Here is a 13017-nt window from a genome sequence, read left to right as displayed (position 1 = left end):
CAGCAGAGACAGAAGCTTATAGATAATAACTTTTTTAAGACCTTGGATTTCAGGAGAAACAATAAATAAGCAAGCGTCCCAATACTTTTGTCCTTTTAGAAGTACACTGGGATGTATTTCTGTTTATGAGAGTTGACATTTGAATTGCAATAATAACACAATTTCTTATCATTATAGTCACAGTACTCCTGGTCATGTTGTGTCTCTTTCTCTCTCTGCCCCAAAGTGGTGTCTTCTGCTCCTCCCTGGCTCCGCCCCCCCGTGTTTTTTTTTGCAACACAGCCCTGTAATCAATGGCCCCAGCTGTGTGTTGTATGAGTGCGTATGTATCTATAGGCCTTTGTTTTCCTTGGTTCCTTGTACAGCATTGTTTGTCTCTTGGTTTGGCTCATTTATTTAATCTGACAGTTCGCTCTTTGTGTTCGTCCCTGTTCCCTGTCATGTATTTTTCAGTTGTTTGTCTACCTTTGGTTTAAATCATGGGTCCTCCAGTGCTTTATGTCTCTGTTCACTGATCCACTTTGTCAACAGAAAGTTTGCAAAAAAACTATAACATAACTTTATCCAGTTGAAGATGGATCAAAGTTTTACTAGATATTTTCCATATTTTAAGAAAAACAAATACTTTAAATACTATAAAATAAAACAATATAATGTCTTTTTTTAATATAGTAATAAGAACTATTTTCTAAGTTTTCATCCTAGAGATTCTGAATATATTACAACTTCGTTCTGGATTTTAATCTTATTAGAATCTTATTAGAATTCTGATATTAATGGTATAAGAACTTCATTCAGAGTATTAATGCTACTTAAATTTTCTTATATATTAATGTGATTTAAACACAATTCTGGATTTTAATGTTATTAGAACTTCATTCTGGATATCAATGCTGGAACTGAATACTAGTTCTATTACAAATTAATTCTACATATTAATGTAATCAGAACTCCTTCAAAGATACTAGTTCTACTAGAAATTAATTTTAGAGATTAATGTTATTAGAACACCCTCATACATATAAATACTGGAACTCTATTCGGGATACTAACTCTACTAGAACTTAATTCTAGACATTAATTTTATTAGAACTCCTTTATAGATATTAATATTAGAACTCCTTTCCAGATACTAATTCTAGTAGAACTTAATTCTAGATATTAACGTAATGAAACATTTCTTCAGGATAGTACTTTTACTAGAACTTCATTTTAGATATCAGTGTTATACTAATGTTATATAATTTATAATTAATTATATAATATAATTTTACACTATTACTGTTATACTCTCAAGAGTAGAAACCCCCGTAATTTTGGCAGGGCACTGAAGTCTGGCAGGGCACTGAATAACTTTGGTTCAGTTTTGGTTCACAACCAAGGCTTAATGTTCAGTAGCTACACAGCAAAATCGCCAGTATTAAATCTATCAACTCTGTTTTAGTGTTGCTCTCGTTACTCTGCTAGTGTTACAGGAGAAACTCTGAATAGTGTTATTTGAACACTCACCTAGTACTGATTCCATGTTGCCGACAGTTAAAAGAAAACCTCTGTTGTGTGTTAATTGTAACACCTTCAAAGAGTTTAAATAACTCTTACTATAATTGTGTGGCGTAACCACTACCTGCCAGGGAGCTATTAAACCTTGTGGGAGACCGGGGTTCGAGTGCCCATCAGGGTGACTGTCCTGTGCTACACCAATAAGAGGCCTTGGGCAAGACTCCTAACACTGCATTGGCCCACCGCTGTAATACAAGTTACCTTGTAAGTCGCTTTGGATAAGAGCGTCAGCTAAATGATATAAATGTAAATGTAAATAGTTAGGACAGTATGTTCAGTTAACTAAATCAGCTTCTTTATGTTTTTTTTTTATTAAAACATTTAATATCGTCACAAAAGGTGATGGTTTAACCCTTCAATGAAGCATGAGTGGACACTAGCCTGTGGTAAAAGTGGTAACTTGTTCTTACAACCATCAACACTGAGTCCAAGCAATTACACTAAAATATAGAATACATATGAACAGCCATGATGTAGCCTAGGGGGACCAACAACAGAATGATGGTTAGTGAAAGGGGAAGACACACCCAGAATGGTGGGAGGAGACACAAATGCAAATATGTCTTTAGTCAGAGCGCTGGTATCTGGATTCTACGCCACCAAAACAGTGGTAAAGTCAGATTTGTGACACTGTCCAAGGTGCTGAATGTCAAAGCAGCTTATTCAGCACCTTTGTTGTGGACAGTGAACTGCACCGTGTACAAATAACGTCTCCTGCAGGATAGTTGCAGCTGCCCTTGAACCCTTTTGGTCCTCTAGCACCCCCTTGAGGCAATGCCAGGCTTACACTACACAGCTTATAAAATGCTAACACACTTCGCGACAGTTCTTTGCAGAGTTTGCACACCATTCTATACTATATGAATAAACAAAGACAGAGTGGAACACAGCACAGGCTACGACTATTCTCAAAATAACACAACTCTCGAGAGAATCAATGCCATTTATTGCAACACAAAAATAAAGATAGAGCTGGATATGATGAACACTGCTGGTCTTGTCTGCACAGAAAGGACACGATAATGATGAAGCACAGGCTGTGGGCGAACATGTGCTTGATAAACGCAGACATCATTCACTGTATGTTCTAAAGCAACAAATTCCAAAGCAACACGTCTTTTTGTGCCTTATTTTGGCAATGTATCAACTTTCCAATGGAGCTCTGAGTATCATTTTTGGAAGAGGTAAATTGTAAAAAATAATTAAGTAACATAGGCATGGTCAAACCACAAGCAAAAAAAAGATCCTGCTCTCTCTCTTCTCTTTCTCACCCATTTCCAATCCTGCTCTCTCTCTTCTCTTTCTCACCCATTTCCAATCCTGCTCTCTCTCTCTCTCTTCTCTTTCTCACAAATTTCCAATCCTGCTCTCTCTCTCTCTTCTCTTTCTCACCCATTTCCAATCCTGCTCTCTCTCTCTCTTCTCTTTCTCACCCATTTTCAATCCTGCTCTCTCTCTCTTCCCTTTCTCATCTATTTTCCATCCTGTTCTCTCTCTCTCTTCTCTTTTCCAGCCATTTCCAATCCTGCTCTCTCTCTCTTCCCTTTCTCACCCATTTCCAATCCTGCTCTCTCTCTTTTCTCTTTCTCACCCATTTCCAATACTGCTCTCTCTCTCTTCCCTTTCTCATCTATTTCTAATCCTGCTCTCTCTCTCTTCCCTTTCTCATCTATTTCTAATCCTGCTCTCTCTCTCTTCCCTTTCTCATCTATTTTCAATCCTGCTCTCTCTCTCTCTTCTCTTTCTCACCCATTTCCAGTCTTGATCTCTGTCTCTCTTTCCTTTCCTCCTTTCTTTCGCACCCATTTCCTTTTTGCTCTCTCTCTTCCCTTTCTCACAAATCTCATTATATTTCTCTTTCCCTCTTTCTCTTATTTCTTTCTCTTTCCTACTGTCTTTCCTCAGTCCTTTTATCTCCCCTTCTTTTTTTCCCTCACTTACTCCAGTTCCAGCCGTTCTCCCTTTTTCTCTCTCCCTTTTCCATTTTCTCTCTCTCTCTCTAGCTCTACCTCTCTCTCCCTCTCTTTCAGTTTGAACTCTATTGATTCTCTGTGTGCTGTCGGCCGTCCTGTTTTGCAAGTCTGGACAAAATTTAAATATCTCCTTAGAAAGCAGAATCTGGCAATGCAACCCCCTTTCCCCTTACACACACACACACACACACACACACACACACACACACTCAAGTCTGAGAATAGCTTTCTGAGCCATAAATTATGGGATGTAAACAGGGCGATAAATTGTCTTTTGACTGTGAAAGGAAGCTGAAGGATGGTGCTCAGAGAGGAGAGAAAAGACATTCTTCTCTTTTAAAAAATGACATTCAGAGCGCAGAGAGAGACAGAGAGAGAGGCTATAGGTGGGTGGACAGTAAAGCTAATCGCTAACGCAACCCATTTAAAGCTCATGAATCAAAGCCGTGCTGCGCTGACTGCTAAAGAAAAGCAGCATGAGGCTGAAGAGCGAGCCACTGGATGGGGGGAAAAAAGTGCTTTCAGAGTTTGGGTCCAGTTTTGGTGTTTGATAAATCAACACGACACAAAGCTGGAGCTGATCGGTACAGTATGAGCGTCAGACAATAAAGCAGCTCCCAGATCCGTTTCTGTCGATACAAGCTCTAGAGCCAAATGCAACTATTTAACAAGAGAGAGAGCAAAAGACAGAAAGAGAGAGAGAGAGAGAGAGAGAGAGAGAGAGAATGTGAGTATAAACGGCTTAGTGAGAGATACTAATCAAACTAAATAGCACCATATTTTGTAGAAATCCCAGTACCAGATGACATTAGGTTAAAAAAGAAACTCATCAACTCATCAAATGGTCTGAATCAGAAGTGTCAAGTAATGTAGTACAAATATTAATATAAAATATGATATATAATATAATTGTTACTTTACTTAAGTAGGAATTTTGGTTCTCTATTCTTTATAATTAATAAAGTAATTCTTTTTAAATACTTTTTACTTCTACTTCTTACATTTTCATGCAATTATCTGTACTTTCTTACATCTTACATTTTTAAAATAGCCTCGTTACTCTTATTTCATTTCAGCTTGTCATTATTCCAAAAAAAAAAACTGTCCAGAAACTTCCCATTCATACCATTCTGACACCCTATTGGTTTGTAAGCGATCCATCGCACCGGCACGTCACGTCACACTCCAGCAAGGACATAGCAGACATAGCAAAAGATCTGGAGTGAAAAGTGTCCCGACTAAGCCCCACATTTACATTCCAATAAAGGTTATTGATCACATGCCTTTGACTTTTTACACCATAACAATACTTATAGGCAGCTACTCATCATATTTTCCCCTCCATGAAACACATGTTAATGCTCAGTGGTGCATATAGATGCTCCTTTAATATATTTGATATTATTAAAATGCATTCATTTTCAATAAATAAATGCAGCTCAAACAGGTAACCCAGGCCAGAACAAACCGGCTAATGAACAGTTTCTATCCACAAGCCATCAGGTTCCTGAACAAGCTGTGAACCTTTCACCAATACCACTGCACTCGGACACTTTATTATTAATACTCTATATATCACTGCTATGGACAACATCACTAATTCACTTTATACAACAGGAATAGACGAACATACATATTTATATTTAGCTCCACTCTCTCTCAGACTATACCTGTCTCATAAATGTACATATCAGAGAATTTCTACAGATCCCTCCTGTCTTTGTATATTCTGTATTTTGTGTATATTTTGTATTTATTTAATATAATTTTTATATAATTTTCTTTTAATATGTTTAGTATGTATAAAGTTTTGTCCTCCTGTAGAGCATCAACCTGAGCCTCACCACAAGCACATTCAATATTCAATAATATAACATTATAGTCATTATGGCTTGGCAAAAATGTTTATTTGGGGAGGTGGGGTAGTGCACTATAGGTGCCTGTGGAGCGGTCTAAGCTTTTGGCCTTTGTTTTCCTTGCATTACTTTTACTTGTCTAATTTAAGTAGTTTTGAAAGCAGTACTTTTACACTTGAGATCAGGACAAGTTAAACATGGGCCCCATCTGGACTGTACAACGCAGACAGGGACTAGATGGGATCCATGTGAGATTATGGTGGGCTGTGACAATGGGGCCCATATAGGAAGCCCAGCACTGGACTCGATCACTCAATCCACTCAAAGCCCATGCCCACCTGGGTCCCACCTAGCCCACATTCCATCCATGTGAGCCCCTAATGAGAATGTAAAGGTAAAGGTGCACGTATTTGTCACTGTACTATGTACAGCGAAATGTGTCCTCCGCATTTAACCCTCTGTGGTAGTGAACACACACACACACCCTAGTGAACTAGGGGCAGTGAGCACACACCCACCCAAAGCGGTGGGCAGCCAACTCGGAGCGCCCGGAGAACAGAGAGGGTAAAGGGCCTTGCTCAAGGGCCCAACAGTGGCAGCTTGCCGAGCCTGGGAATCTAACCCACAACCCTGTTATCAACAGTCTGGCGCTCTAACTGCTGAGCCACCACTGCCCACAAAGTTGTCTTTTTTAACATATTTAAACATCAGGACATTTGATCTTTACTTGAACAAGACTGAAGTATGGAGGTAATCTATCTAAACACATACAACCAAAGAAATGTCCTAAAGTAGTTAACGGGAATGTGATTTTCTTATAACGAAAAAATGTGAGGATACTTTCACATCAGGACAGCCTGAGATCTTGTTAATACAAGATAACTAAGTTAACTACAACCTTCTTTCTGAAGGCCCCAGAAAGCTCTTTGGATCTGGCCATAGTGATATCACTCACTTTACCAATCAAGAGCAAACCAAACCAAATGTCTGAGGTTTGAATAAGACAGGCTCCTCCAGAACCATCTCCAACCATGCGCTAAACATCTGAGGCTGATGTGCTGCACCTGATTGTAATTCTAGCCATGGGATTATCCTTACTCAGCTTGTATGCTTATGATGGTGTATTTGTATAGTATGTTTCCCTAGACGTTCATAAAAAAATGTAATTACATAATTTTACGCACAGTATCGCAATATATCACAGTTTTTTGAATCCTAACCCTGTAATGTGATGCGTATCATATCGCCAGGTTGTTGCTAATGCACAGCCCTACTGTGTAACTAATGTAAATCACTTTGAATAAGAGCATTTTTGACATCTATTGCGAGCCAAATCTAGTTTTTAATTAGGTGGTTCAGGCTGTTGTATTGTTTGCAAACATGTAAACATGGTCTTTGTAGTCGGGCTATAAAACCCATTAATAAATTAAATGTATTGATAAATGTTGTCATATGAATAATATACACCCTAAAATATTGTGTATATACTGCTTTTTCTCTGGGGAAACATTAGTCAATGGCGATCATTTACCTGCCACCATGTGGTGCTTGTCCAGGCCTTTCACCTTGACCTTCAACACCTTAGAAAAGAGAAAGAGGAAAGAAAGGTAATTCAAAAAAAGATAAAAGGTATATTTTATATAGTTTCATTTACAGAACTATTGATACAGCAAGACTGAAACATGTTTGGTGGAGAGATATATATATATTCCAGCAAACCCTTTTCATTTGTCATTATATACATATATTAATACAAATGATATAAAACCACCCTCCTTTCAGTCTGACCTAATTGAACATTCTCAGTGGAAGCTCAGGCTAATAAATAACAAATGAAAAGTGCTCAGGCTTTGTACCAGGGATCTGTACCAAGGGTGCCATTAATTCTACTGTAGCTCAAACGGACACACAACCAGAAGAGAAATGACAGAACCACCAAATGCCCTGTAATAAGCCCTACTTCAGCATGCTGAAGTCAACAATAGCTTCGGTGCATTTGAAATGACGGCTTTTTCATTTCTCACAATTATCTGATCAAACAACTGAGGTGCTTTTCTTTTCCCTCGGAGTCGGTGGCCTCAATTAGCATCAAGTTAATTATGACTGGCTAATTAGTGGCCAGATTTCCCCTTTCATTAGTCATATTACAATTTTGGTTGTGCTTGTGTTTTTGTGTGACAAACAGAGCGCTGGACGCAGAGAGAGAGGGAGAGGGAGAGGGAGAGAGAGAGAGAGAGAGAGAGAGAGAGAGAGAGAGAGAGATGAAGAGAAAGGGGAAACGTAAAAAGAGAAAGGAACAATAGTCAAAAAAAGATAAAGAAAACCAAGAGGGGGAGGGAGAGAGAGAGAGGGACAGAGAAGGAGAGGAGAGCATAGAGAGCAGTAAAGGAAATGTGGAGAAAGAGGGAAAGAAAAAGTGAGATGAGGAAGAGAGGGGCGAGAGAGGGTTTGAAAAAGAGTAGAGAGATATTTAGGGAGAGAGAGAAGAGCAAGAAAGAGAAAGAAAAGATAGAGATGAGAAAAACAGATCATTTGAAGTGAGAGAAAGAAAAGAAGGGGGACAGAAAAAGATGGAAAAAAGGTAAGACAGACAGGAACAAACTAAGAGGAAAATGAAAGAGAGAGAGGATTAAAGAGAGAATTAAAAGAGAAAGAGTGGGGAAGAGAAAGAGAGAGAAAAGACAGAGATGAGAGAAATAGAGAGAACATTTAAGTGAGACAGAAAGAAGAGAAGAAGGGGGACAGAAAAAGGAGAAAAAGTGGGGAAACGAAAGAGAGAGAGGATTAAAGAGAGAATAAAAAGAGAGAGAGTGTAAGAGAAAGGATATAGAAAAAGAAAGAGGGATGAGAAACATATTGAGAGTAAGAGTACCTTAAAGAGAAAAAGAGAAAAGAGAGAAGATAGAAGGGAAAAAAAGAGCGAGCGAGCAAGCGAGCGAGAGAGAGAGAGAGAGAGAGAGAGAGAGCACGAGAGTGAAGAGTAAAAGCAAGAGCGAGAGCGGAAGCACAAGAGGCAAAAATTCAGGCTGCAATCAGTGGCCTTTGTACTGCCAGCTTAAGCTTGATGACGATCACACTTTTTACACACACACACACACACACACACACACACACACACAATCAGCTCTCTGCCAAACCCAGCTACCTGCTCTCACACGCTCTCAGCCGTACAAAAGCAGGCATTGTGCGAGTGTCGTTCTAATTTCTCCCTCTTTCCTCAGATCCGCTTCGGAAAAGCTGACAGGTTAGTTGGGATGGCTGAAGTGGTGGCGGCTGTGAACGGGACAGATCCAGCACGGCTCAAAACATGAGTAATTACACCCCCACCCCCACCCCGACCCCCCACTGCGCTCTGATCAATTCACTGCGGCGCAATCACCACAGTGAACACCGGCTTCTGCTGCAGTCCGGCTTGGAGCCCAGTCAAAATGTGACTCAACCCAGCCAGACACAGCCAAAAGAACAGTAACCAGACCAGATGCAGCTGCCCGCTCCGCACCGACACCGAAGACGCCTTCCCTTTTAATGCCTGCGTGTGCTTAAACATGCATTCGGAAAATCTTCAGACCCTTTATTATTAATTTATTATTGAGGAAAAAACTAAAATATTGCATTGACAAAAGTATTTGGACACTTTGTCATGACACTTAAAATCTGAGCTGTTTCTACACCTTGATTGGAGTTCACAAGCACTGCTCCCAGCGGACCACATACACAAATGTTAAGGGATAGAGATCCCGCCATGTGAAAATACAATGTGCAATACCCACCGCCCCCCCCCCCCCGCCCCCCACATGTGCAATTAAGCTTTTTTACTTCTATTATTTATTATGTGTATATAGTGTAATTTATCTACGTTTTTGTAACTGAGTGTCTTGCTTATCTTATCTTATCTTATATGCTCAAGATTATTTTCCAATTTAAAAGTCCAAAAAGTCCCATACATCACCTTTGTGTTTTTTAAAGTCTAGAGTCCTTCGTCTTCTCAATTCCATCATGATTTTTTTTTAAAACACATTCACTTGAAACAAACTGATGATCTATAGTCATGCAATATCTTGTTTTTCACAGTTTATGCTTCACAATACATAATATTAACCATATCATTTTTTCCGATTCTGAGAGCGTGTTATTAAAAATACCAAAGGCAACAGTCTTTAAAGTAATTTGACATGTAAGATTAATCTCTTTTAGTTTATCCCAAACTTGTTTAGACCTATAACATCATCAAGAAGAAAATGCTCTAAAGTTTCTTCTTTATTACAATTGGGCATTGGACAACGTGTTGTCTTTACGTAGCAGCTCTATTTTCCCACTGTTCTTACTGGAATTCGCCTTCCTGAGATTAACCATGCTGGGTCTTGTAACTTTTCAGACAGCATTTTACTTGTGATATTGTTGATAACTAATTGACATTCATTTATAGGAATCTCTTTATAATTTATTAATCCACCACAAACAATATCTCCTATCTTCTTATATATATCTTTATTAGAATCAAAAGCCCAGTTAATATTAAGTAATTCATATTTAAAAGTCAGAATATATTATTTTATAATACGGTATTTTAGATCTAGCATCATCAATATAGTCAAGTCAAGTCAGATTTATTTGTATGGCGCTTTTTACAACTGTTGTCACAAAGCAGCTTTACATAATTAGTAATTAATAAGACATGAAGGATCAAAGACCCCCAGTGAGCAGCCAACGGCGACAGTGGCAAGGACAAACTCCCTCAGAGCTGGAGGAGGAAACCTTGGGAGGAACCAAGACTCACAAGGGGGACCCGACCCATCTTCCTCTGATCAGAGGAGAACTATTTATAAATTACTGATAAAAATTACCAAACCAGATACAACAGATAGTTAATAGTGGTGATATTAATAGTGGCAGATAGTTACGAGTACATTTAGGTTTTAACACGGTCATTAAACAGGTAGCAGTGGTAGGAAGGTGTGCCATTGGTCTGTTATGGGTGGTGGTGGGTGGGGGGCCTGATGGTCAGATTGGTAGGTGGCAGCTGGTCTGACGCAGGTAGAGGGGACCTCAGCGGGCAATCTTCCAGCAGGTCGGGCTGGGTGGCCATTTTACTCGGAGAAGGTAAAGAGAGTTAGTTCTGAGAGGATTTTATGGAGGGCAGAGAATGTTGAGCAGTAGCCTGGTCTCCTGCTCCACTGTCCTTCCAAGGGTGAAATCTTAATTGATTTCTGTGGCTCTCACCTCCCACTTCCAGTCTCACACGCACATACGCACATCATGGTGAATAAAACACACCGACCGGTCCCAATGGAGGAGTCCACAGCTGACGGCAGACTTTATTTCCACGCTCCTGAACTCGGGAAAGCCTCTTCAACTCTGCATGACCCTCTAAAAACATCTAAAATTGAGGCACCGTGAGGCACCGTGCCTAAAAACAAACCCCCAATAACTCGCTCATTGCGCCAGGTAAAAAGGGCAAGCAGCTGTTGAGTGGAACCATCAGGTTTATTTTAAGCAGTGCTGGTCATTTAGATATAGTTTAGTAATAAGTGTCCAGTGTCCAAGTGTTGGCCAAAGTTTGATGTGCGGTCAGGTGCGTACATATTTGGACAGTGACACAATATTTGTGATGCCGCCGATGTACACCTCAGCGAATGTGACTCTCAGCTTTAATTCAACGTTTCGAAATGACCACCATAGTCCTCAAAGAAGAGTTTTCTCAAAGAACTGCCTGATATGCAGAGTCACAGCCCGGTGTGGTCGGTCACAACAAATTAAGGAGACAAAAGGTCTGGAGTTCATTCCAAGTGTGGAATTTGTATTTAGTAGCCATGTAGTTCATGAGGTCTTTTAATATGTGGTCCAAAGAGTGCATGTGAAGAAGGCCACCATTAACCTTCATTAAGATTCTGGAAAAGGAAAGGAATGGTTCATGATCACACATGATTTATGACTTGAAACGTGCAGCAAAAGCAACTCAAGAGCATCTTAAGAAAATGAATGGCAGAGCCAATCACTTGACCTCAGCCCAACTGAGCAGCTTTTCACTAACTGAAGACTAAACTGGTGTCAGAAAGATCCAAAAGCCAGAATCGACAGAAGGCGGGTGCAGTAAAGGCCTGGCAAAGCATCTCAAGGGAGGAAGCTTAACAGAGTAGGTGATGCCCACGGGTTCTAGTCTTTTGGCACTGACTGTAAAAAATCTGCATCTAACTATTATTATTTATTTTTTACATTGTTTTAAAGCCCCTGTGAAAATGAAGGGACTATGTAAACAAATGGCTGCATTTCTTTAACGGTTAATGCAATATTATGTTAAAACACTTTAATTTCATGAAACATTTAAAGCTGAAAAAAAAAGACAAAATGTAATCACCAGAGACAAAAATGATGACAAAAATCACCAGAGACAAAAAAAGAGAAAAATGTGATACTGGATTTATTAAGAGTCCTCTAACCCTTTTGGGACTTCAAAGGTAAAGGTGCACGTATTTGTCACTGTACACTGTACAGCGAAATGTGTCCTCCGCATTTAACCCATCTGGTAGTGAACACACACTCACACACACATGTGTTAGGGGCAGTGAGTACACACACACACCCAGAGCGGTGGGCAGCCAACTCCAGCGCCCGGGGAGCAGAGAGGGTAAAGCGCCCTTGCTCAAGATTAAAAAGAAGATTAATCTTCTTTTTAAGATTATGTTTATTTATAGTGTATTTATCATTTTTGTAATACCTCTCAGCATAGGAACTAAAGTTTGTTACATTGTATAATTCTCTTTTTGTGACCTTATGGTTTAGATTTATTTAAATTTATTTTTATTTTTATATTACCATGGGAAGTGTAATGTGAGTAATTACCAAAAAAAATTATTTCAAAATGAATCTGCTATGGTTGTAGTTTTAGAAGCTGTTTCTAATTATTAATTATAATAAGATTACTTTCTAAAATTCACTAACCCTGGAGCTGCCTCTGTAGTAGTAGACATTCAAATTAACTTTAGGGTAATGTAATAAAACCCGGTTATAAACAATGTCATCTCTTTTTTAGGCAGGATCAGTACAACAATACCGATTTCAATGTCCTTTAACTTAGGTCAGATTGACAACCACAAAGCTAAAATCCAACCTGGCCACAGAAATACAGAGAAAAACGCTCTTGCAATATATGGTTTGCACTCGCCACAGTCAGACACCAATCAGCTTAAGCTAAGCTTAGCATGGCATGTTACTAACTTGACAATGGCTTTTCCAGGTTTCCAGGTGAAACTTGAAATTTGCTTGTGAAATTTTGCTCATCAATTTCTGCATATAGCGAACTCTGTGACACTGCATATATCACACTAGAGCTGGGCAATATAACAATATTTTAGCGTATCGTGATCAATTTTGTTATCGTGATGCACAACATGCTTTTCTAAGCGTATCAAGGACATTGTCTGCGCTGAAAGAACACAGATCAGCTTTCACAGATCAGGTTTCATTACAAACAGTGTAATCAGTCTGGTTTATCTGGATGAAGTCAGTGCAGTAGAGTGGAATAACAATCACCGTACTAAATCTGGGAGAGTATTTCGATGGTAGTTTTAAAAATCCATCACTGCATTTTGTCTGCGTATCGCACAGCCCTATGATTCGAGATGAACTTG

At 39.3% G+C, this 13017-nt stretch overlaps 1 protein-coding gene across 4 annotated transcripts in view; it reads right to left on the bottom strand.

The window, feature by feature from the left end:
- LOC140547057 (glucosidase 2 subunit beta-like) overlaps positions 1-13017 on the bottom strand; it is a 325295-nt gene that overhangs the window by 291194 nt on the left and 21084 nt on the right. For all 4 annotated transcript variants that reach the window (XR_011978387.1, XR_011978386.1, XM_072670576.1 and 1 more), the window contains exon 7: positions 6921-6969. Coding sequence is in view for 2 of the 4 variants with exons in the window: in XM_072670576.1 (XP_072526677.1) it covers positions 6921-6969 (49 nt within the window). In the remaining 2 variants the exon portion in view is untranslated. The remainder of the gene's footprint in view (positions 1-6920; positions 6970-13017) is intronic.

This window comes from Salminus brasiliensis, chromosome 24 (genome assembly GCF_030463535.1).
Source record: "Salminus brasiliensis chromosome 24, fSalBra1.hap2, whole genome shotgun sequence".
Classification (NCBI taxonomy): domain Eukaryota; kingdom Metazoa; phylum Chordata; class Actinopteri; order Characiformes; family Bryconidae; genus Salminus; species Salminus brasiliensis.
The sequence above is the reverse complement of the archived record's forward strand: the minus strand, read 5'-3'. Positions and strand labels throughout refer to the sequence as shown.